The sequence below is a fragment of the Castor canadensis genome, chromosome 7, assembly GCF_047511655.1.
Source record: "Castor canadensis chromosome 7, mCasCan1.hap1v2, whole genome shotgun sequence".
In the NCBI taxonomy this organism is placed as follows: Eukaryota; Metazoa; Chordata; class Mammalia; order Rodentia; family Castoridae; genus Castor; species Castor canadensis.
In genome coordinates this window covers 122,681,354-122,706,164 of record NC_133392.1, presented here as the reverse complement: position 1 = coordinate 122,706,164, position 24,811 = coordinate 122,681,354, and the positions used below count along the sequence as shown (strand labels likewise).

The 24,811-nt window shown below is 39.8% G+C and overlaps 1 protein-coding gene, 1 long non-coding RNA gene and 1 pseudogene across 2 annotated transcripts in view; 2 read left to right on the top strand and 1 right to left on the bottom strand.

The window, feature by feature from the left end:
- The first annotated feature begins 13,134 nt into the window (after positions 1-13,134).
- On the top strand, positions 13,135-13,622 carry LOC109698625 (small ribosomal subunit protein eS24-like; annotated as a pseudogene).
- Positions 13,623-15,793: 2,171 nt separating this feature from the next.
- Positions 15,794-19,535, bottom strand: LOC141424944 (uncharacterized). The gene is made up of 2 exons (XR_012449915.1): positions 19,152-19,535; positions 15,794-16,157 (listed from the first exon to the last, which is right to left on the bottom strand). It is a non-coding gene; the product is annotated as an uncharacterized lncRNA (long non-coding RNA).
- Rnf11 (ring finger protein 11) overlaps positions 18,414-24,811 on the top strand; it is a 37,616-nt gene continuing 31,218 nt past the window's right edge. The window contains exon 1 of the mRNA XM_020182957.2: positions 18,414-18,978. Within this exon, the coding sequence (XP_020038546.1) occupies positions 18,856-18,978 (123 nt within the window). The 5' untranslated portion in view covers positions 18,414-18,855. The remainder of the gene's footprint in view (positions 18,979-24,811) is intronic.

The following is a 24,811-nucleotide window of genomic DNA, read 5'->3' as shown; positions in this document are numbered from 1 at the left end:
CTATCTAAAACTTAGTTGCCAAAAAAATTCACTATTTTTCAATTTTATGGATCAATAGTTGGGGTAAAAGTTGGATGACATAATCTTCTGCTCCACATGGAGGGTTGATTGATGGTATTCACCTGACAGGTGGACTGGTCCAAAACTGCTTCAGGCTGGAGTAGTAGCTCAGATGTAGAGGACTTGTGTTCAAACTCCAGTACCACCAAGGAAAAAAGACAGCTTTAGGCACATGGTTAAGACAACTAGAAGGCTAGGGTCAGCCCCTTCACCCCTGCATATAGTGTTGAACATCCCTTTTCAGAAGGGATGTCAGATATCTCATATTATGCCTAGCAACTACAAGAGGCAGTGTTCCAAGAGATAGGAAGTGGCAGCTCCAGTCTTTTAAGAACTGGGCTTGCAGACCGCCAGTGTCATTTCTGCCATATTTTATTGCCAAAACAATTACAGTCTGCTCAGATTCAAGGGGAAAGGCTAGCTGAGATAGTCCACAGTCTAATAAGGTCAGTACACACATTCATAGACAATGCTAGATGCTGACAGAGTGTCCTGCCAAATTTTGGAGAAATACAGAAGAGGGAGGAAATCCCTACCGCAGAGAAAGGGAAATGTCAGGATGGGCTTCCCAGAGAATTGTGCTTAGAGCTGAGTTTTAAAAGGTGAAGAAAATTTGCTAGCAGAATAGAATGAAGGCCTTTCTGGGCATGGGCCAAGGACAGAAAGGGTAAAAAGGCATGGAATGTTTGGGAAACACTGAAGAGTTCATGTGATTGGTGGAGGGTGAAGGGACAAAGTACTCAGAAATTCTTTTAATGTTTTGTTTTGTTTCCTGAGACAGAGACAGATAGGGAGAAAGTGATTGGAGACTTCATTTCAATTTAGTATTTTTCTCTTTGGTGATTCTAAGAGTTGTAACTCCAAAGCTTTCCTTTCTAGACTCCCCATCTGCAATACCTCCTCCCCTCATTTCTTCATTTAATCACGGCAGTAAGACTAGAGGAAGATAAGGTCATTTTGTATTATATGTGTGTATCTAGCATGTAAGCGTCCATCTTTCAACAATATATCCAAGTCCAGATAATGGACTGCATGTGGGAAATATTAACCATGCCTTCTCGCATGGTTCTGTGAAGGATGCCTGTTGAGCATCCATCTCTACTGCTGGAGTAGAGACTGATGTGGTACATGTAAGGAATTATTTCACTTGCATTAGACTCCAACAACGAAGTCAGTGCTCCACGGCCCATTGCAGGACCTCTGTCGTCTTTTGCAACGCCTTTGTGAAAATTCGAACAAGGCACACCATGTGGGAAGATACTGCCCTGTAGCAGATTTCAGTAGCTTGAGAGTAGGTCTGAATTTTAGCTGCCACTTGTTTCCTGAGTTGGGCACCTTAGCTACGTGCATAAACTCTCTTTTCTGGCCTTGCCTGATTGTTAGTGTTCCATTAATAAATCCAGAGCAGAGCCTGTGGACACAGATAAGAGAGGCTATTTTCCATTTCTTTCTCTCCACATCCATAATCTAATGTGTTGTGTTACTTGCCGTTCAAATACTACGCAAATCATTTTGCTTCTCTGTGCTTGTTTTTCATCTCTCTGGTAGCTCCAAGGACTATTCTTTCCAGCCTTCAGGTACAGAGCCTCCTTTGTCGGGGATAAGCTTGACAAGCATAATATTCTATCCTTATGATTGTATATTTCCATTTTTTATTGCACAACTATTTTTAAACAGTGATACTATGGAGAGAGAGAGAGAGAGAGAGAGAACATTGCTAGCAATTCTGCCCCTTATCAAGTAAACCATTTTCATTTCTTCACATTATCTTGGTGACTTTTGTCTCCTAGTTTCTAAATTCAACATATCGATGTCCTTTTCTCATTGTTTTAGTGAAAACACTGCCTATAGTTCTTACAGTGTGTTAAACTCTTTCAGATGCTGAGGATTCAGCAGAGAATAGGGCAAGGCCCTGTCCTGTGGCCTAAGTTCTGTGAAGGAGTCATACATTGAATAATTTCATATAAAGCACAGGGTCAGGTGTTCTGAAGAAAAAGCAGAGTGAGGGAGCAGAGAGTATTGCTGTAGAGTCACTGTTTTGGAAAACACGTCATGGACTGAATATATGATAGCTGAATCGTTTCTCTATGTTTTTTTTTTTTTTTTAGTGGAACTGGGGTTTGAACTCAAGGTTTCATACTTGCAAAGCAGACAGTACCACTTGAGCCACACCTCCAGTCCATTTCTCTATGATTGAACATTTAGATTTTTGTTTTCAAGATTGTCCTTTACTGAACATATCCATATATGTGTAATCTTCTTAGTTTATTTTTTGTTTGTTTGTTCTGAATGTAATTTTTTTTTTCAGTACTGGGGTTTGAACTCTGGGCCTCACACTTGCTGAGAAGGTACTCTACAACTTGAGCCACTATGCCAGCTCAGTTTTTTTTGGGTATTTTCAAGATAGGGTCTTGCAGACTATTTGCCTGGGGCTGGCTTTGAACCATGATCCTCCTGATCTCTGCCTCCTGAGTAGCTAGGATTACAGGCGTGAGCCACTGGCACCCAGCTTCTATTCTTTTCTTTTTTCTTTTGAGACAGAATCTCACTATGTTGCCCAGATTGGCATCGAACTATTAGACTCAAGCAATCTTCCTGCTTTAGACCCTAGAGGAGCTGGGACTACAGTCTTGTGCCACACCACGCCTGTCCTAAAGCCACGTTCCTTTTTCTGTAAAACAGGAATACCAACATATACTTTTTAGAGTTCTTATGTTTCTGGTCCAGACTAATAAATGGCAGTTATGATTATACTAAAAATTGTGTTACAATATTCATAGATGACTAGTAGCAGATATATATATAATGTAAAAATAAATATACCACATTTATTATTTATTACATATATCCCAACTGAGTGAAATCAGAGATAGTTTCATGAAGAAAGTGGCATTTAAAGAAATTCTTACAACGCACCCAATTTCATCAAACATACCCTGAAAGACCTAAAAGCATATATAAACGCCAACACAGTGGTTGTGGGAGACTTTAACACTCCATTATCATCAATAGATAGGTCATCCAAACAAAAACTCAATAAAGAAATCCAAGATCTAAAATATGCAATAGATCAAGTGGACCTAGTAGATGTCTACAGAACATTTCATCCAACCTCTACACAATATACATTCTTCTCAGCAGCCCATGGAACCTTCTCCAAAATAGATCATATCCTAGGGCACAAAGCAAGCCTCAGCAAATATAAGAAAATAGAAATAATACCATGCATACTATCTGACCACAATGCAGTAAAAGTAGAACTCAACAACAAAAGTAAAGACAAAAAACATGCAAACAGCTGGAAACTAAATAACTCATTACTTAATGAAGAATGGATCATCGATGCAATAAAAGAGGAAATTAAAAAGTTCCTAGAAGTCAATGAAAATGAAAACACAACCTACCAGAACCTATGGGACACAGCTAAGGCAGTCTTGAGAGGAAAGTTTATAGCCATGAGTGCATATATTAAAAAGATTGAAAGATCCCAAATCAATGACCTAATGATACATCTCAAACTCCTAGAAAAACAAGAACAAGCAAATCCCAAAACAAATAGAAGGAGAGAAATAATAAAAATAAGAGCTGAAATCAACGAAATAGAAACCAAAAAAACCATACAAAGAATTAATGAAACAAAAAGTTGGTTCTTTGAAAAAATAAACAAGATCGATAGACCCCTGGCAAACCTGACTAAAATGAGGAGAGAAAAAACCCAAATTAGTAGAATCAGGAATGCAAAAGGGGAGATAACAACAAACACCATGGAAGTCCAGGAAATCATCAGAGACTACTTTGAGAACCTATATTCAAATAAATTTGAAAATCTAAAAGAAATGGACAGATTTCTAGATACATATGATCATCCAAAACTGAACCAAGAGGAAATTAATCACCTGAATAGACCTATAACACAAAATGAAATTGAAGCAGCAATCAAGAGTCTCCCCAAAAAGAAAAGTCCAGGACCTGATGGATTCTCTGCTGAATTCTATCAGACCTTTAAAGAAGAACTGATACCAACCCTCCTTAAACTGTTCCATGAAATAGAAAGGGAAGGAAAACTGCCAAACACATTTTATGAAGCCACTATTACACTTATCCCAAAACCAGGCAAAGACACCTCCAAAAAGGAGAACTATAGGCCAATCTCCTTAATGAACATTGATGCAAAAATCCTCAACAAAATAATGGCAAATCGAATTCAGCAACACATCAAAAAGATTATTCACCACGACCAGGTAGGCTTCATCCCAGGGATGCAGGGGTGGTTCAACATACGAAAATCAATAAACGTAATAAACCACATTAACAGAAGCAAAGACAAAAACCACTTGATCATCTCAATAGATGCAGAAAAAGCCTTTGATAAGATCCAACATCATTTCATGATAAAAGCTCTAAGAAAACTAGGAATAGAAGGAAAGTTCCTCAACATTATAAAAGCTATATATGACAGACCTACAGCCGGCATTATACTTAACGGAGAAAAATTAAAACCATTCCCTCTAAAATCAGGAACCAGACAAGGATGCCCACTATCTCCACTCCTATTCAACATAGTACTGGAATTCCTAGCCAGAGCAATTAGGCAAGAAGAAGGAATAAAAGGAATACAAATAGGTAAAGAAACTGTCAAAATATCCCTATTTGCAGACGACATGATCCTATACCTTAAAGACCCAAAAAACTCTACTCAGAAGCTTCTAGACATCATCAATAGCTATAGCAAGGTAGCAGGATATAAAATCAACATAGAAAAATCATTAGCATTTCTATACACTAACAATGAGCAAACGGAAAAAGAATGTATGAAAACAATTCCATTTACAATAGCCTCAAACAAAATCAAATACCTAGGTGTAAACCTAACAAAAGATGTGAAAGACCTCTACAAGGAAAACTATACACTTCTGAAGAAAGAGATTGAGGAAGACTATAGAAAGTGGAGAGATCTCCCATGCTCATGGATTGGTAGAATCAACATAGTAAAAATGTCTATACTCCCAAAAGTAATCTACATGTTTAATGCAATTCCCATCAAAATTCCAATGACATTCATCAAAGAGATTGAAAAATCTACTGTTAAATTTATATGGAAACACAAGAGGCCACGAATAGCCAAGGCAATACTCAGTCAAAAGAACAATGCAGGAGGTATCACAATACCTGACTTCAAACTATATTACAAAGCAATAATAATAAAAACAGCATGGTACTGGCACAAAAACAGACATGAAGACCAGTGGAACAGAATAGAGGATCCAGATATGAAGCCACACAACTATAAGCAACTTATCTTTGACAAAGGAGCTAAAAATATACAATGGAGAAATAGCAGCCTCTTCAACAAAAACTGCTGGGAAAACTGGTTAGCAGTCTGCAAAAAACTGAAACTAGATCCATGTATATCACCCTATACCAAGATTAACTCAAAATGGATCAAGGATCTTAATATCAGACCCCAAACTCTTAAGTTGATACAAGAAAGAGTAGGAAATACTCTGGAGTTAGTAGGTATAGGTAAGAACTTTCTCAATGAAACCCCAGCAGCACAGCAACTAAGAGATAGCATAGATAAATGGGACCTCATAAAACTAAAAAGCTTCTGTTCATCAAAAGAAATGGTCTCTAAACTGAAGAGAACACCCACAGAGTGGGAGAAAATATTTGCCAACTATACATCAGACAAAGGACTGATAACCAGAATATACAGGGAACTTAAAAAACTAAACTCTCCCAAAACTAATGAACCAATAAAGAAATGGGCACGTGAACTAAACAGAACTTTCTCAAAAGAAGAAATTCAAATGGCCAGAAAACACATGAAAAAATGCTCACCATCTCTAGCAATAAAGGAAATGCAAATTAAAACCACACTAAGATTCCACCTCACCCCTGTTAGAATAGCCATCATCAGCAACACCACCAACAACAGGTGTTGGCGAGGATGCGGGGAAAAAGGAACCCTCTTACACTGTTGGTGGGAATGTAGACTAGTACAACCACTCTGGAAAAAAATTTGGAGGCTACTTAAAAAGCTGGACATCGATCTACCATTTGATCCAGCAATACCACTCTTGGGGATATACCCAAAAGACTGTTACTCCAGAGGCACCTGCACATCCATGTTTATTGCAGCACTATTCACAATAGCCAAGTTATGGAAACAGCCAAGATGCCCCAGCACTGATGAATGGATTAAGAAAATGTGGTATCTATACACAATGGAATTTTATGCAGCCATGAAGAAGAACGAAATGTTATCATTCGCTGGTAAATGGATGGAATTGGAGAACATCATTCTGAGTGAGGTTAGCCTGGCTCAAAAGACCAAAAATCGTATGTTCTCCCTCATATGTGGACATTAGATCAAGGGCAAACACAACAAGGGGATTGGACTATGAGCACATGATAAAAGCGAGAGCACACAAGGGAGGGGTGAGGATAGGTAAGACACCTAAAAAACTAGCTAGCATTTCTTGCCCTTAATGCAGAGAAACTAAAGCAGATACCTTAAAGCAACTGAGGCCAATAGGAAAAGGGGACCAGGAACTAGAGAAAAGGTTAGATTAAAAAGAATTAACCTAGAAGGTAACACCCACGCACAGGAAATCAATGTGAGTCAATGCCCTGTATAGCTATCCTTATCTCAACCAGCAAAACCCCTTGTTCCTTCCTATTATTGCTTATACTCTCTCTACAACAAAATTAGAGATAAGGGCAAAATAGTTTCTGCTGGGTATTGGTGGGGGGGAGTGGGAGGGGGTGGAGTGGGTGGTAAGGGAGGGGGTAGGGGCAGGGGGGAGAAATGAACCAAGCCTTGTATGCACATATGAATAATAAAAGAAAAATGAAAAAAAAAAAAAGAAAAAAAAAAGAAATTCTTAAAAGATGTTAGATTTCTTATTGATTCTAGGAGTTGGAAAGCAACCTAGGCAACAAAGTGAGACCCCATCTCAAAAAAAAATTTTTTTTTTACGTTTGTATTATTGGAATAACATGTAGTTTCTAAAACAAGAAGTACATGAGCTGTTAATAGAAACATGTATGTGTGTAAGTATATTGTTATTTATAAGTAGGTAGATTTATATATATAATATATATGCATGATTTCCCCAAATCTCACACCATAGAAACTGTGAGATAACAAATGTTTATTATTGTTTTAAACTTTGTTTTAAAAATAGGCTGGATTTCAACAGAAGGGAACATTATAGTAAAAGGTCAGAAGTGGGAAAGCATAGTGAAACTGAAGGCATGGCAAGTGACTGGAATGGGGGATGCCTACGGCTGGACAACTGAAGTTAGAGTCACATGTTGCTAAGCATGGGACTGGGTAGTGCAAGGCCTTACTGCCATGCTAAATTTTACCGTAAGACTGTAAATGGTCTCTGGTCACATTTTTCATGATAGTGGTGTGAGCATAGGTACAGAGGCAAGGGCACCTTTACAAAGGTGTTGGAATAATGCAAAGGAAACAAGGAAAATGGCAACAGGAGGAAAAAAGCAAATGCCTGAGATTTTTCTCTCTAAGAATCCAGTAATTTCACTGTTAGAGGGTTAAGCGATGATTCTTGGGGATGTGTGAAAGATTCTAACACAAATATCTATTTAGGTGGGCAAGACTAATGGGAAGGAAAGCAAATCCTAAAAGAGGGCATCATACCCCAAAATGTGTCTACAACACCCACATATCCAGTGGTGTGCTGGCAATTTTAACAACTGGTTCTCTGGGTAAAATATACATATATAGTACATAATTTATTATAAATTTTAATACGTTTATGATTTATTAAATTCGTTTTATAACATGCATACTATTTGGTATGAATTCCATAGACCTAATTGGTTCTCAATATGTTTCCATTGGCTTTTGCTGAACCCATGTATCTGTAAGTTACTCTCGGCTGCAAATGAACAAGTATAGTTTTGAGATGAATAGTGGTTGGTATTTTATTTACATTAACCAGTTAGACAAAAATGAAGAAACATATCAGAATTTCACCCATTTTTCAGTAAAATTAACTGCTTTGCTTTTTACTGAATCAGATAAAAGTTTTAAAATACTGGAAGAATATTTTCTCAATTTGTTGTACAATTTACAATATAATGGCTATAGATATGACACACTTCTAAGTTCAATCTGTGTTACTCTCTCCCATGATTTTCTCAAGTGTAGACAACCAATGAAACAATAAATTGAGTCCTAACTTGTGGCATTTGCTGAATTCCATTGCATCAATACTCCCATCCTGGTCAATTTGAAGCTACCAATTTGGCGTTGCTGATGGCAGAATTAGGAAAAGTATTAGGAAATACAAAGTATTTCGATCACAGAGTTACAATAGAAGTAAATCATCTCAAAAACATAGAAAACAGAAAAATGTATAAGATGGTGATGTTGGTGTATTCATCATCCTTGTTTTCAATATACTTAACTGTAAGTTTATATAATTTAATTTTAATAATGCCTTGTTTAATAACTAGATTAAAGAAATCTTACCTTTTAACAACTGGCTATTATAAACTAGTATGAACCAATTCTAGCACATCTCTACTTACATCTTTTATCATCTGTTATACTGGAATATTAGTCTACTTCATAGAGTTGTGGGAGGGCTGAATGAGTTACTATGAAGTACAGATTACACAGGTGTTATTATATAGAAAGCATTTTCTAAGTGTTTGCCATAATTGTTATTATCCTAATTGGCCAAAGCCAATGGATGCTATTTTCACATCTAATTAGTTTGTGTATCCAAAAGAGCCACGATGCTGTGATAGGCCCTATGTACTCAGCGTATCATGTTTTTTTGTTTGTTTGTGGACAGGTTCTCAATAAGTAGTCCAGCTGGCCTTGAACTTGTAATTCACTATCCTCCTGCCTTAGTCTCCAAAGTGTGGGGATTACAGATGTGTGCCACCCCACACCCTGCCTTTTTCTTTTTTCCTTTCAGTGCTGGGAATGGGACTCAGAGCCTGGAGCATTCCAGGAAAGCACCAGGTGTGAGCCACACCCCAGTCCTGCAGATCATTTTATTCCTAGCATTAAAGGAACAGAAGTAAACTGGTTAAGATAGTACTTAGTCAATGGGAAGCACTACATAAGTGACACATACAATTATAGTCATGCACTGCTTAATGACAGAGATACATTCCAAGAGTATGTTGTTAGGTGATTTTGTTGTTGTGGGAACATCATACAGTGCAACTACCCAAACCTAAATGGTGTAGCCTACTACATACCTAGGCTATACCGTATAGCATATTGTTCCTAGGCTACCAAACTGTACTAAATATTGTCACCAGTTATAACACAATGGTAAGTATTTATGCATCTAAGCACAGAAAAGGTACAATTAAAATATGGCATAAAATGTTTTTTTTTAAATGATACTCTTACATTGGATGACTGTATTAATTCTAGAAAAAAAAAAAAAGGTGCTCTTACATAGGGCACTTACCAGGAGTGGAATTCAAAGGACTGGAAGTTACTGTGGTGAGTCAGTGAGTGAGTGATCAGTAAATGTGACGCCCAAGGACATGACTATACATGACCATAAACTTTAGAAACACAACGCTAAATGTATTAAAAATGTTTTCTTCCATCGATAAAACCTTAAACTTAGTATACTGTAAACTTTTTCTTTTTGGGGGATGGGATCTCACTATGTAGCCCAGGCTAGCCTTGAACTCACAATCTTCCTACCTCAGCCCCCTGAGTGTTGAGATTGCAAGGGTGCACCACCATGACATAAAATAGTTTATTTTATAAACTATTGTTTTTACTTTTTCACTCTTTTTTAAAACACTTAGCTTAACACACGTATTGTACACATTTCCTTTATATCGTTATTCAGTAAGTTTTCACAATTTTTAAGTTTTTTGTGCTTCTTTTGGTTTAACTTTTAAAACAATTTTTTAGGGTAGGACATGGCTCAAATGGTAGAGCACCTGCCTGGCAAGCTCAAGGCCTTGAGTTCAATCCACAGTACCACAAAAACAAAACTAAATAAACAACTTTTTTTATTTTAAAACATCCAAATTAGCTGAGGCTTTAGCTCTGTCTTCCACTTCCCCATCTTATTCCACTGGAAGGTCTTTGAGGGGAATAGACACATGGAGCTGTCAACTCCCATGACAGCGATACCTCCTTCTGCCATCCCCTTTGAAGGACCTGCCTGAGGCGCTCTTGAGCACATGTCACTTGTTTCAGAAATATGTCCAGGGTGGTTTGCATGGTTTGTCTCTTTCTTTCATCATAGGTTTACATGTAAGAGATAATGCACCATGAATTCCTCTATTGAAAACCTTTCAGTATAGGGGGTCCATGCTTTCAAATTTTTTGAGGAGCTTGTTGAAGTCTGCAAAAGCTTTTGTGAATCCTTCATGGTGAATTTTCTTGGGAGTTCTTTTTCTTCTTCTGCAGTTTACTTTTCTTTTTCTTCTTCTTCAGTTATGTGTTCCCATTCCAGTTCCAATGACTTCCCCCCCATCAGTCAATTCCTCAGGAGCCACGACTGGGATCTCCTCAATGTTGTCCTCATCCACATCCAGGCTAAATTTGTTTGCCATCTTCAGCACAACCTTATTGATTTTTGCAACCTCCTCATTGTTGGCAAGACCTTGAATTCATGGATCAATCTCTTGACTGTCTTATTCCAGAACCATTCATTTACATCTTGGTGATATCACCCCAAGCCTAAGCAAGGCTCTTTTTTTTTTTTTAAACACCCAAGCAAGATTCTTTCTTTCCTTTTCTTCCTTTCTTCCTTCCTTCCTTCCTCCCTTTCTTCCTTCCTCCCTTCCTTCCTTCCTCCCTTCCTTCCTTCCTCCCTCCCTCCCTCCCTCCTTTCCTTCCTCTTTGGTGTTACTGGGTTTTGAACTGAGTGCCCTACCACTTGAGCCACTCCACCAACCATTTTTTTTTTGTTTTGTTTTGTTTTGTTTTTTAAAGACAGGATCTTGCTCTGTAGTCTAGGCTGACCTGGAATTTGCTATAGCCTAGGCTGGACTCAAACTCACAATTCACTTGCTTCCCAAATGCTGGGATCACACCATACTGGGCTCTTAAGCAAGGTTCTTAATACAGTATTCAATGTTGTAATTCTTCCAGAATTGCATCAGTGTCTTCCTCACTTGCAGCAATAGCTTGGACAAAGGTCTTTCACAGGCCACAGGTCTTCAAAGCTTTTATAACTCTTTGATTCATTGGTCAGATCAGAGAGATGGGTTTAGTGGAGAAATACCAGCTTGATACTGGGATGAAGGTCACCAATAAAGGAAGGATGCAGCCAGGTGCCAGCGTCTCAGGCCTGTAATCCTAGCTATTCAGGAGGCAGAGATCAGGAAGATGTGTTTCAAAGCAAGCCTAAGCAAATAGTTCTAGAGACCCTATCTCTAAAACACTTAACACAAAAACAGGACTGGTAGAGCGGCTCAAGTCGTAGAGCACCTGCCCAGCAAGTGCGAGGCCCTGAGCTCAAACCCCAGTACTGCCAGAAAAAGAGAAAAAACAAAAAAAAGAGTATGCATGGGAAGATTATCACCACTGAACAAAATCTTTGTTTTTCTAATTTTGGTGGTACTGGGGATTGAACTCAGGGCCTCACACCTGCTAGGCAGGAGGTCTATTGTTTGAGCTACACCTCAGCCTTTTTTGCTCTGGTTATTTTGGGAATAGGGTCTTGCTTTTTGCTTTGATCTTACTATTTTAGGCTTCCTCTTCCATCATAGCTGGGGTGACAGGAATGCACCACCACATGTTTTTTTTCTGTTGAGATTGGGGTCTGAACTAACTGGCTTGGAACCCAGATCCTCTAGACCTCAGTCTCCCAAATAGCTAGGGTTACAGAAGTGAGCTAGTGGTGCTGGCTGTCATTTTGCTTTTTAAATTTTTTTTTTCTTTTTTGGTGGTCCTGGGGTTTGAACTCAGGGCCTCACGCTTGTTAGGCAGGTGCCCTACCACTTGAGCCACTCTGACAGCCCTGCCACTTTCTTTTTTTAAGACAGGTCCTACTATGTTTTCCAGGCTAGTCTCTAACTCCTGAATCTAAGGTGATCCTCCCACCTCAGCCTCCTGAGTAGCTGGCATTACAGGGGCCCACCACCATGTCCAGCTTGAATATGAAAGGTGTGTTATTAAGACCTTGCATAACAATCAAGCTTTCCTATTCCAGCTTGATTCTCTCTCTTTCTCTCTCCCTCTCTCTCTCATGCTGGAACCCAGATCTTTGTGCATGCTGGGTAAGCGCTTTACTACTGAGCTGCAACCTTAGCAAGAATGATTCTTGAGTCTTTTAAACTACCCTGAGCTGGTGGTATATTCAACATCATATATAGTCAGGTCCAACATTTCCTCAACATGGCAAACAAGCTTTTAGCTTTGGCTGTGATGGTCTTGGCGCTGAGAAGTCTTGAATCTGGTCTGGTCTTGAATCTATGTCAGAAGTTTCTCCATAGCCAATAAGGGCCTTCTTGAAGTTTTGTTAGTCTCATTGCATTCAATTAAGTAGATCCTTTAACAGTTTCCATTACTTTATTCTTGTTCTCTAAGATCATAGCTATGGCGGGATGGCACATGCCTGACTAGTAAGCAGGAACTATTACTGATTGTCCACCTTTGTAGATCTTTATCACTTTCTTTCTTTTCTTTTAATTTTTTTTTTCCTGAGATGGGTCTTGCTATGTTGCCCAGGCTGGTCATTCACTGAGCTTAAGCAAGCCTCCTGCTTCAGCCTCCTAAGTAGCTAGGACTACTTCTAGGCCCAGCCTCTAAATCACTTTTCATTTCTAGGTCAAGCACATGGTGGCACCTCTTACTGACAGCATTAGCAACAGATTTTGTATGCTTAGGAGCTATAATGAACAAAACAACACAAAATTAAGCCAAGCACAAGACAAAATAATGCGACTAAGAGATGTGGTAAGCATGAGATGTATTGAGGCTACTGCTGGTATAACACAGCAAACTGTTTTAGGGTAAACTTTTTTTGGTAAGTACACTCTAAAATAATGATAAAAAGAATAACATAGCTTTTCTTTCTGACTGCCTGAGGATTACCCGCCATCATGAAAGACACAGTAACTATCCATACCAGGAAGTTCGTGACCAACCATACTTCAGAGGAAACAAATGGTCATCGATATCCTTCATCCTGGGAAGGCAACAGTACCTAAAACAGAAATTCATGAAAACTAGCTAAAATGTACCAGACCACCCCAGATGTCATTTTTGTATTTGGAGTCAGAACCCATTTTGGTGGTGGAAAGACAACTGGCTTTGGCCTGATTTATGATTCCTTGGATTATGCAAAAAAAAATGTGCCCAAACACAGACTTGCAAGACACAGCCTGTATGAGAAGGAAACAGCGAAAGGAATGTAAAAATAGGATGAAGAAAGTCAGGGGGACAGCAAAGGCCAATGTTGGTGCTGGCAAAAAGCTGAAGGAATAAGGATTCTACAATGACTTTAACTGCAATGATTGTGCAGGTTTTCCTTGAGGATTAATAAACTGTAAACATCTGTGATGGTTATGGGCTTTTTCATGAGGATTAATAAACTTAACACTTTCAGGTGTCTGGCTCTGTGAAAAAAAAATATAGTAAGTACATAAACCAATAACATAGTTGTTTATTATCATTATCAAGTACTGTGTACTGTACGTAATTGCATGTGCTATACTATACTTTCACATGACTGGCAGCACAGGTTTGTTTACACAGTCACCACAAATACTTGGGTAATATGTTGTGCAATGACATTATAATGGCTATGATGTCATGGGCAATAGGATTTTTTAGCTTCATTATCTTATGGGATAATCACAATATTTACAGTTTATCATTGACTGAAATGTGAAATATGACTATTATTATAGTATTATAATTTTATTATTATCATCATTAGCTATGTCAAAATAGTAGCTGGAACTTTATCTATCCCTAAAGAAATAATGGTGGGACTGGGATGGAGCTCAGTGGCCTAGCATAAGCAAGGCCCTTGGTTTGATGCTGAGCACAGAAAAAAAAAAAATGCTTGTCCTAAGGAAATAATGATTAATAACCACCTAACTTTTCTAAAATATCATTTCCATGCCTCCTCTTCATAAGTATGATTTAACATGTTGTTTTCTTATTATGTACATGTGGAGCTATTACAGAATCATTATCTCTGTGGCTACTTAAAAAGCAACTAACAACTGACTTGAATTTGTGCCAAATGAGATAACTGATATTTCAATATTTTCCCTAACTTAGGTAGAAGCAGTGGACTCAGAGGAGCATACAATAGTTGTTTTCTCACCAGACACAGAGGTCTAGAGCTGTGCCTTTATGGGGTGGTTATATATACATATGAGCATGTGAGAAAAAGAGTAGAAAGAAGATAAAGGTCTGGACTGTAGTACCGTTAATTGTCTTTTTACCTGGCTGTCTCCCTTCTATTTGAGGGCAAGGGACCATGTCCTTTTACTGGACTCAGCAAAATAATCTCTTTTCATAATTCACTTTAGAACTTTTTTTTTTTTTCTTTTTATGGTATTGGGGCTTGAACTCAGGCCCTATACCTTGAACCACTCCACCAGCCCTTTTTGTGAAGGTGTTTTTCAAGATAGGGTCTTGAGGAACTATTTTCCTGGGCTGGCTTCAAACCAATAACCTCCTGATCTCTGCCTCCTGAGTAGCTAAGATTACAGGTGTGAGCCACTGGCACCCAGCAAGAACTTTTCAAGGTCTTATGACAGTGTTACACACCTGGGGGAGAGGAATTATGTAAAACAAAACTTTAAAAATCTATGTCTACAAATTCTAGTGCTTCGTAAACATTATCTAGATTTATTATTATATTACTCATGAAAATGTCATGAGGCATGAAAATAACTTGTAAGCTAATATTTCTCATTTTTCAAAAATTCCAGAGAACTTCTGATTTCTGGAAATTTAACTATATTAAATGACTTCCTGCAAGAACAACAATTTCAAAATAAAAATTATGACAGTCTTTTCAAACATTGATATTTAAACCAGATGTTCTGGCTCATCTTTATAATCCCAGCACTTGGGAGGCTGAGACAGAAAGATTTTGAGTTCAAGACCAGCCTGGGCTACACAGCAAGACCCTATCTCTTTTTTTTTTTTGTACACATTTAGTTTTATTGTAACAAAGCAACTTGTACACTTTTAACGTTTAAAACTGAGCATCTTTTCCTTTCCAGTGAAAAAAAAGAAAATTTAAAAATAAACAAATAAAATTACAATAATGTCAATTCCGAATGAGATCCTACAGGTTCTGTTGATTCTCCCATAGAGTGGCAGGGCTCAAGTCATCATTAGGAAGAGAATTTTATTTTAAAAGTGTCATCTTAAACTGCAAGGATGTCTGTTAAACATCACAATTAAACATGCCAAAGGAGAAGCCATGTTGTCAAAATGCCCACTTAACCCACCCAAACATCTCAAACCCACCCTTTTGCTGACCTTCTACACCCCATTTTTTTAAGTTTTTTTTTTTCTTTTTTTTTAAACAAGAGAAAGTAGACAGGTACATGTTGGTAAATGCTAACTGTCCATATTCACATAGAGACACAGTGTAATCTCTGAGCCCAATATACAGAGAAAGGAGGAAAAAAGCTAGAATTCTATGCACTACTACACAGGGGCCTAGCCCCCTCCAGCTTCCAGCAGAGTGAAGGGAGAAGGTTTTCTTTTTTCCCACAGAGCACGGTGGTGATGTTGATTCCATACAGTTTTTGTTGAGACAGGAAGGGATAAAAACAAATTTAGAACAGAAAGGTGTGGAAATTCTTTTCCCATCGTATTCTGTGCAAGATATTTTCCCCCAAAATAAGTTGAGAACATTGGTGTTGAGAAATAGAGACCTCAAGAACAGAGCGACTGAGCACAATAAGGGGGAAAAAAAAAAAAGATTGCAACTTGCTCCCAGGGACTGGAGAAAATTTAAAAAAAAAAAAAAAGAAGGAAAAAAAAAAAGAGGTTGGAATCCATCAGTGTTGTATTAGTCATCTTCTCCTTCATCATCCTCTCCTTCCTCCCCTTCATCATCATCTTCATCTTCTTCACAGCAAGACCCTATCTAAAAAAAAAAGAAGCTATATTTATATGTTTAATATGGAAACTTTTTTTTTTTTTTTTTGGAGATAGAATCTCACTATGGCTTCAAACCTTCTGCTGGCAATAGGTTTTGGACCTGGGGCCTCATTCTTGTCAGGCAGGTAATCTGCTACCTGAGCCACAACCCCAGCATGCCTTTGAACTTTTGATTTGGTAATCTTCTTGCCTCTGCCTCCTGAGTGCTGAGATTATAGGCACGCATCACCACACCCTGCTTTTAATATGGAATTTGCATTTTAAGATAGTGACTTTCTAGAATTTGTGACTCCTGGCTGGGGTCGTGGCTCAAATGGTAGAATGCATGTCTGGCAAGCATGAGGCCCCACAAAGATTGCTCATACCCATCCAATAAACATAGTAGTACCTCTCAGAATCCTATCTGGTCCTCTCCAAAATGAACTAATCACTTCTCAAAGTTCTTTAAAAAACGTTGGGTAGGGGCTGGATCTCATATGTTTACTTGTCTTCCTAGATGGTCTGTGGACTCCATCAGAAACAAGTCAGCCTCATAAATCAGTTTCACTAGTGCCCAGCATAGGGTCTGCCCCTCACTCCCTCACCCCAAAAGTCAGCAAATGGTGAATAAAAGAAAAGGAGTCATGATCTACTTCTTGGGTGGGGTGCACTGGCTCATGCCTATAATTCCAGCTACTCCAAAGATGGAGATTTGAAGGATGGAGTTTTGAGGCCAGCCTGGGGGAAAAAATTAGCATAATCCCTATCTCAACCAATTATCCTGGCCTGGTGGTGTGCAGCCATAATCCCAGATACTTGAGGAGGCATAGGTTGGAGGATCTCTTCTGAGGCTGGCCCTGAACAAAAACTCAAAACTCTATCAGAAAAATAACTAAAGCAAAAAAAGATAGAGATATGGTTCAAGTGGTAGAGTGCCTGCCTAGCAAGCATGAGGCCTTGAGTTCAAACCCCAGTATTGCCAAAAAAAGAAAAAAAAAAAGATTGTTCAATGAATATCAGGACTGCTCCCATCGTTTGCATTGCTGTTTGAGCTGTTTGTTCATTCAACCAAGGAGAGAGCTTGTTCTACATTCCAGGCCTTACACAGAGGAGAGACAGGTGATTCAGCTTCATCAAGCTGTGATGGAGAAAAGTCAGGCTCTGAGAGCACAGAGGTGACTAACCCAGACTGGAGAGTCAGGAAGCTTCCCAAGAGAAATGACAGTGAATCCAGGAAGGACAATTGGGAATTACGATTAGCCTGATGACAGGCAGAAGGTCAGGACTGGGAAGAAGTGGGTTTCTTTCTCACAACAATATGGGCAAAGGCCCTTGCCAGAGGAAACAGTCTTTGAGATAACTAGAAGTACTTTGGACAGCCTAGAGTTTAGAATTTATGAAGGAGGAGACAATACTGGTAGTCAAATTGATTTGCAAACAATTAAAAAAATTTTTTTTGCGATATGGAGTTTGAACTCAGGACCTTGCATTTGCTAGGCAGGAGCTTTACCACCTGAGCCAAGCTGCCAGCCCCTAAAGATTGGTTTAAGAACAGAATTGGGGAAGTCATTGGCGGTTTTAAACAGGAGAATGATCTGATCAGATTTACATTTTAAAAAGGTAGCTCAGTCAACTGTGCAAATACTGTATTGGCTGGAGGGCAATGATGAATGCAGAGAAAGTCTATTGCAGAATTCTGATTGAGAGATAATGGTGGCTTGGACTATGGAGGTGGGAATGAAAAGAAATGGAACAATCTGAGCTACACAACTGGAAGAATCTCTGGGTGTGATGTAGGAGAACAGGAAAGAAGCGATTGGAGAGATGGGGAGGGTTCATTAATGAGCCTGGCCTTTATTCTAAAGGGATAAAGGGGAAGTCATTTAACATTTTAACGTGGGACTGATCCATTCAGACAGGGGTTTATAAACAGATGACTTGGGAGAAGGTGATGAAAAGACTGTCAGAACAGCGCTCCAATAAGAGGTGAGACTTCAGTGGTCAACTGGGGTGGAGCAGGGGACGCAGGGAAGCGTGGGAGCCCAGAGAGAGATTTCGGAGTCGCGTACCAAGACAAACTGTCTGGAAGGTAAGCAGAAACTGACGCAGCCCCTAGAAGCAGCTACTGGAGGGGGGAGGGGCCCCGCCACCCACCCAGAGACGCCCTCGCTTCCCGGCGCCGGGGGCGGGGCCACAGCACGCACGACGGGATGACGCAGGAGCCGAGCCGGCCTCGTTTTGGCTGCCGCCGCCGCCGCGCTGAGGCGGAGTAGGATGAGGCCCGCGGCCGCGGCTCGGGCGTCGGCAGGGGCAGCAGCAGCAGCTGAGGCAGCAGCTGAGGCAGCCGCGACGGCCGCGCCCCCCCCTCCTGACCTGGATTAGGCCCAGCAGCTCCGCGGCCGCCGCCGCCCAGCGGGGGGGCGGGGTGGGGAAGTGCTTGGTCTCCCCGCCCCCCCCCCCATAGTCGCCTCACAGGAGGGAACCGCCGCGACCCCAGCGGAGCCCCGCGGCCTGCCTTGAGCCCCCCCCTCTGCCGGGGGCTGGCATGAACGGCCCCTCGGCGGTGCCGGGGGGCGGGGGAGCCGCCGCCTGAACCCCGGCCTGCTGCCGACCCCACCTCGTCGGCCAAGGCTGACCGCGGCGCGTGCGAACGACCCCCGTCCGTGCTTTCTTCCGCTCCCAGATCACACACCCAGCCCCGGAAGATGGGGAACTGCCTCAAATCCCCCACCTCGGATGACATCTCCCTGCTTCACGAGTCCCAGTCCGACCGGGCTAGCTTTGGCGAGGGGACGGAGCCGGATCAGGAGCCGCCGCCGCCATATCAGGTAAGGGAGGGTGTGCGTGCGTGTGTGTGGCGGGGTGCGGGGGAGGGGGTCTGGCTGTGTTTGACCCCCGCCGCCGCTAGGTCCAGCCTGGGGGGAAGGAGGGGCGTTGACCCCAGTAAGGTGGGTTTGACGGCGTCTGCTCCTGATCCCGAAAGAGGAGGAAGGGTCCTCACCTCCTCTCCGCACCGTTGGGGATGGTACTGTGCCCTTGAGTTTGGGAACCCGAGTGTGACCGTATCCCCGTGGCCGGGGTCTGCTGGCTCGTATGTTGGAGTTAGGGAGTGACATTATTTTCCTGTCTTTCTGTCTGAATTGATTGTGTGATTTCCTCATCGCTTCGCCAACTGGATTGTGGGTTCTGGGTAGGTGATATCCCTCCCCATTTATATTTTCATATATGATTGCCCTTCCCACCCCCCGCGCCGCCTTTGTTAATTGGATTTAGTGGGTGAGACAGCTCTCCAAGTGTTGATTTTTAGTCCCAGCGACATTGTGAGTTACTTGTTTTTATATACATATGTATTAATGTTTAACTCCTCCTCCTTTGGCTCCGCCCCTGTGACACACCTTTTAAACAAGTTGACTTAATATAACTTGATTATCTTGAAACCTTTCAGCCTGACTTGGGAAGTGCCATCTGTTACTTCTGGTTCTCCCTTTTTATCAGAGTCTACTAAGTAGGTTTTATTGCTTTTTGTACAATAGCCAGTTGTACCCAGATGTGTTACAGAATGACTAAGAGCTAAGATCTTTTGGAAATTCAGAACAGATTGGCAGCTGTTCTGATGCATGATATATGTAAAATCCTTTCCTCTGCTTTTTCGTTTTCAAATTATTCTGAATAAACTTTCCAAAAGGGCTTGAATAGTAGTCTCTAATTTTTTTCTGAAGAGAGTGTAGTTTCCTAACTGGGCAGTTTCCTTTGTTGTTTCATGTGGTGACATCATTATCTAGTGTTTTCTTTTCTCATTCCTGTGTAAACCAGTGTCTCGTCCCACCAGAAAAACCTGATAAAACCCTTCAGGGCCCTTTCATATATACCAGTAAAGTCCAGTCTTAATTGTAGCAGGCAAAAACCTGTGGCTACTTTCTCACATCCTGTATTCCAGGCCTACCAAACACACCAGGTTCTTCACACTCTCAGGTGCTCTATCTCCTTGGAGCCCTTCCTCCAAGGTTGGCCAGGTGAATGTCTAATCCTCTTCAAGAACTCAGCTTTTATGTCTGAAGTCCTGACATTACCTTCCCTCCCACCCTGTTCTTGGATGTGTCCCCTTCTACACTTACATAAGCAGTACCTCTAACACTGTAGTGTTGTATCTTTGTTTAACTAGATGTGTGTCTCCTCCTCAAGATACATATTCCCCCTCCCTGGTATAACCTGCATGAACGTAGGAACTCTGTTCTAAGTGCCTTTGTATATCCCAAATCTCATAGTAGGTACTCAGTAACTGGGATAAATGAAGAATTGAAGCCTGCTCTCAACAGCTATCACCAATGTTTCATTCAGTTTCTGGCATATAAAAACACCTAAATGTTAAATGAATTAATTTGAATTCAGTATTATACTTAACCATATTTACAGACCCATTTCTCAGGGTGTGTGAATTGTCACAAGGAGTAGTCTCTAATTGTGAATCTGGATGTCTTTCCAAATATCTTTGAGGGAAGCAAGTCAATTGTATATTTCACTCTTTGTTTCCTCCTCCAATTACGCTATACACACATGTTTATTTAAGTTTCACAAGCAAATTTTTAATAGAGGTGTTTTGTTTTTCAAAATATACCCTTCCTACCCTACCCCCTTTTCTAGGCAAATGGAATAGCTTTGATTATTGCTGTCCCTCCCATGATAATTTTAGAATTTGTAGGAGCTGTATTCTTTCCATATGGACTAGGTGATAATGAGGATATTTTGGTATTATGAGCACTTTTCTGTAATGTGGGGGTTTTGGCGGGACTAGGGTTCAAACTCAGGGACTTGCTAGACAGTTGCTTTACCACTTGAGCCACTCCACCAGCCCCTTTTTCTGTTGGATATTTTTGAGATAGCATCTCATGAACTATTTAACTGGGTTGGTCTTGAACTGCAATCCTCCTGATCTCTGCCTCATGAGTAGTTAGAATTACATGAGTGAACCAACAGCGCCTGGCTGGAATGTATTTTGTTTGTTTTTTCCCTAGCATGTGTTATTTTTGACAGAAATTTTTTGTGGTTGCCCTTTCCTGAAGTGAATGACTTGGATACTTATATGCAGATTTAGTATGAATTGAAAGAAAATAGTTATTTTAAAAGATAGGAGCATAAAAAGAAACTTTCATGGAAAAAATATTGTCCCCCTGAAGGAAATAAAGTTTTAGGAATGATTAGCACCAGTCCAAGGTAAATTACTTGTATTTTCATTTGACAAAAGTAACTTTTTGGAGAAATAGTATATAATTAACATAGAGCTCTAGTAATATGGGCTTATTTCTTTAAAGAATAGATTCAGCTGCAGTAGAACTTTGAATAGGGAATAGCTGGTTTTAAAAGTAAAGGAGTATATGCTTTATTTTTAGCAGGTAATTAAAAGATGACTTTTGAGTTTATGTTGTACAATGTACACCTATGCCAAGAGCAAAGTTCCAGTTATTTCTATTAGCAGGATCTGACAGATTTTTTTTTTTTTTTTTTTTTTTTGCAGTGCTGGGGTTTGAACTCTGGGTCTACATCTTGAGCCCCTCCACCAGTCCTTTTTGCGATGGGTCTTTTCAAGATAGGGTCTTGAGAACTATTTGCCCAGGGCTGGCTTTGAACCACTATCCCCCTGATCTCTGCCTCCTGAGTAGCTAGGATTACAGGCCTGAGCCATCTGATGCCCTGCTCAGATTTATTTTCATGTATTTTAACTTAGAAGTTACAAGTCCTGGGCTAGAAATGTACTAATGGTAGAGCATGTGCTTTGTATATGTGAGGTCCTAGGTTCAATCTGAAACACCAAACTAACAAATAGAAAGCAACCACAAATAAAAAAGTAATAATAATAAGCCCTGAACCATTATGAGCAACATTTGTAGGAAGTAAATGTTTCTTTCCTGAGTTTCTTTAGTTGAGTCCCAACTACTTTCACCTTTGCCCGCCCTGTAACCTGTTCTCACCACAGCAGCCAAAGTGATAATGGTAAAAGGATCCTTTGTTGATCCTTGTTTAAGAAAGGAAACAAATATTTTAGTGTCTCAAATCATACTTACTCTGTACCTCATCTCCAAGCATAATTCTGACATCTGCTACTCTTCCCTTGCTGACTTCCCTCCAGCCTCACTATCCTTTTTGGTGTTCTTAAAATACCTTAGGACCTTTGCCCTGCTCACCCCTGTGATTGGAGTACTCTCCAGGTTTCACTGTGGCTGACTCTGACTCCCTCACCTTCTTCAAGTCTTTGTTTTTGTTTTGTTTTCGCGATACTAAGTTTGAACCCAGGGACTTAAGCTTGCTAATCAAGCACTTTACCACTTGAACCATGCCCCTAGCCCTTTTTGCTTTAGTTTGTTGTTCAGAGAAGGTCTAGCGATTTTGCCCAACAAGCTTCATACCATGATCCTCCTATTTCCAACTCCCCAGTATCTAGTATTATAGACATATGTCTGACCCCTTTTGTTTTTTTGCAGTGGTAGGGGAGGAAGGTGGTGCTGGGGATAAACCAAGGGCCTCCTCATGCATGCTAAGCGAGCGCTCTACCACTGAGCTACATCCCCATCCTCAAGTCTTTACTCAAATGCCAATTCTTGAAATTTCTCTGATCATGTATGTAAAATTTCAGTCTGTCCCAACATCCTGGAATTCCTTTAAACTGTATTCTATTTTTTCCCCATAGAATTTATCGCCTTTGAACATAGTATCTTTACTATCTTATTTTCTCACTAGGTAGAAAGAAGATGGTACCCAGCTACCACAAGGTATTTATTTTATGGGGAAGTACTTGAATCCCTGTCTTTAAATTTTTGAGGGGGTTGAAGATGTCTCTTGAATTAGAAGGTGGAATTAAAGAAATTTTGGCATACCTTTTACTCAACTCTCTTTTTTCCTGAATGTTTAGAAAAATACAAAACATAACTGCCTGCCACTCTTGGAAGCCTAGTGAAAAGAAAGATGAGTCTTGAAAAACTGGGAAGTTAAGGTTAAATGGAGAAGGGAGCAGATAGGCAGCCCAGCTTTGTGAACAACTTGAGGTACTACTCTCACTTAAGACCCGTTTGTCATTTGAGAGTGACGCTCTGTTGAAATACCTTAATATTCATTGAACAGCACACCATTTTACAGTATTTCTATCTGAATGTATATAAATAGATTGGTGTCTCTGTTTTTTTACAGTCATATTGATTGTCCCTGACTTGGGGTGATTCAACTTAAAATTTTTCAGCATTTTGATGGTTCAAAGCAATATTGTACTGGACTTAGAATGGTCCAACTTAGTTTTTCAACTTTATGTTGGTTCAGAAGCAATACATGCTCAGTAGAAGTTTGAATTTTGATTTTTTTTCCTGGACTAGTGATATGTTGATACTCTCTAGTGATGTTAGGCAGTAGACAAAAACCCTCAGCTCCCTGTCAGCTGTGTGATCACAAGGATAAGTATATCCTATACTCTACAGGGTAGTGTGTTGCTAAGCTGTGATGTTTGGTAGGTTAGATATATTAAATCAACCTAAGGTTTTCAAATTGTGATGAAGGGTTTATTGGGATTAACACCAATGTAAATTGAAGAGCATCTATGGTTTGAAATTTACCAGTCTTCCCCTGCCTTATACTCACTGTTTTTCAAGTCAAATGGAAATGCGTTCAGATTCTGGCTCTGCCTCTTATATGTAAAATATGAAAAGAAGAAAGAGTAGCAGATTATTTTTTAAGGAACTTATTTCACAAACAAAACAATGCTGTGGGTATTTAAATTATGGCTGAATTTCTTTTTATTTATTTTTTATTTTTCTTTATTCTTTCTTCAAATGTTTTTAAAAGGCTTATTAGTTTATCTCATAGACTCAGTAAAAGTAACCTCACTCCTTTAAAAACCTGGAATGTAGTGCTGAATTTCTTTTTATTTATTTTTTATTTTTCTTTATTCTTTCTTCAAATGTTTTTAAAAGGCTTATTAGTTTATCTCATAGACTCAGTAAAAGTAACCTCACTCCTTTAAAAACCTGGAATGACAGTTGTAATACTTTTTCTGATATCTTACAGAGTTAAAATCAGATAATTTAAGTTTTTTTTAAATACTAACATTTTGTGGGTCTCAGAGTTGGTCAGAGCATATGGCTTAGCATGTGTGAGGCCCTGGGTTTAATTCCCAGCACCGAACAAAAATAATACTGGACCTCACTAGACTTAGAATAGGACTGTATACCTTCTGGATTCCCTGTGGGAAAGCCTGTTTCCTTGTCTTTTCCAGTCTCTAGAGGCTGCCCACCTTCCTTGGCTCATGACGTCTTTCTTCCTTTGAAACTAGTAATGGCTAGTAGAGTCTTTCTCAATATTGTACTGCTACCATTGGCTCTTCTACTTCCCTCTTCTCCTGTTAGGGATGTGGTTACATTTGGACCTACTAAGATAATCTGAATTAATCTCCCTTTTTAAAAGGTAATTGAAGAACAACTTTAATTCCTTTTTGTCATATAATATATTCACAGGTCCTAGGCTTTCGGATGTGGTTATCATTTCAGGGGGGTTATTATGCATAACACAACTTTCGAAGTTAAACTATGTTGTGTGCAAGATGGACATTCAATCTATCAACAATACTGAAATCTTAGATCTGTTCAGCCCATTGACAGACATTATATATTATTTTATGTGCCT